Raw genomic sequence first — 733 nt, 5'->3', positions numbered from 1 at the left:
CCGAGCGCGGCCGGAGGCGGGCGGCCCGGGGCACGTGCGGGCGCGCGCGCGGGGGGAGGGTCGCGGCCCCCATCGCGCACGGGGAGGCGGGCAGCCGGCTCTGGTGGCCCCGAGGTGGGCGGCGGCGCCCCTCTCCCCACCCGGGGCCGTCGCAGCGCATCCTTCCGGGCGCCCCCGACTCCAGCGGCCGCCGGGGCCCCCGGCCTCTCCTCGCCGGAGCCGGCGCGCCTGCGGCAACGTGCGCCCTCCGAGCGCCGCGGGGGGCGTGGCCTTAACTTTGCGCTCCCCGGTTAGGAAGTTTGCGCTCCCGGGCGTGGGCATCCCCGACTCGGTTATGCCGGGCGGGCGTCCGCGGGGGAGGCGCGGCGAGCGCCAGCCCGCGCTATCCAAAGCCGTTCGGGGGAAGCGCAGGGCGCGATTCTTGCTCATCCTTGTGGCGCTGCCTACGGGGTAACAAGGGCGATTTCTGCATTTTTTAATCTCGGTGCCTGGGCGGCTCAGCCGGGCAGGTTCCCAGAGGCCCGGGATCCGGCTCGTGAGCACGGGAGCGCTTCAGAAGTCAACTGGGGCGAAGCGCTGCAACAGCCAAGCGCCCTTTCCCGGGCGCGCGCGTGCCCGGGCAAACATGCGCGCAGAAAAACGCCTTACTGCGCCTGCCTGCTCGTCTCCTGCTTCAGGAACGAGACATCCGGAGACCTCCTCCTAGCGGCTGCTCCTGAAAACGTAGACGGCA

At 72.9% G+C, this 733-nt stretch overlaps 1 protein-coding gene across 1 annotated transcript in view; it reads right to left on the bottom strand.

Annotated features, from left to right (window-relative positions):
- Positions 1–321, bottom strand: part of LOC123032389 (TSC22 domain family protein 1-like) — a 3,711-nt gene extending 3,390 nt beyond the window's left edge. The window contains exon 1 of the mRNA XM_044448238.1: positions 229–321. Coding sequence (XP_044304173.1) covers positions 229–321 — 93 coding nt within the window. The remainder of the gene's footprint in view (positions 1–228) is intronic.
- Positions 322–733: the final 412 nt, after the last annotated feature.

This window comes from Varanus komodoensis, unplaced genomic scaffold, assembly GCF_004798865.1.
Source record: "Varanus komodoensis strain SLA01 unplaced genomic scaffold, ASM479886v1 scaffold54, whole genome shotgun sequence".
In the NCBI taxonomy this organism is placed as follows: Eukaryota; Metazoa; Chordata; class Lepidosauria; order Squamata; family Varanidae; genus Varanus; species Varanus komodoensis.
The sequence above is the reverse complement of the archived record's forward strand: the minus strand, read 5'-3'. Positions and strand labels throughout refer to the sequence as shown.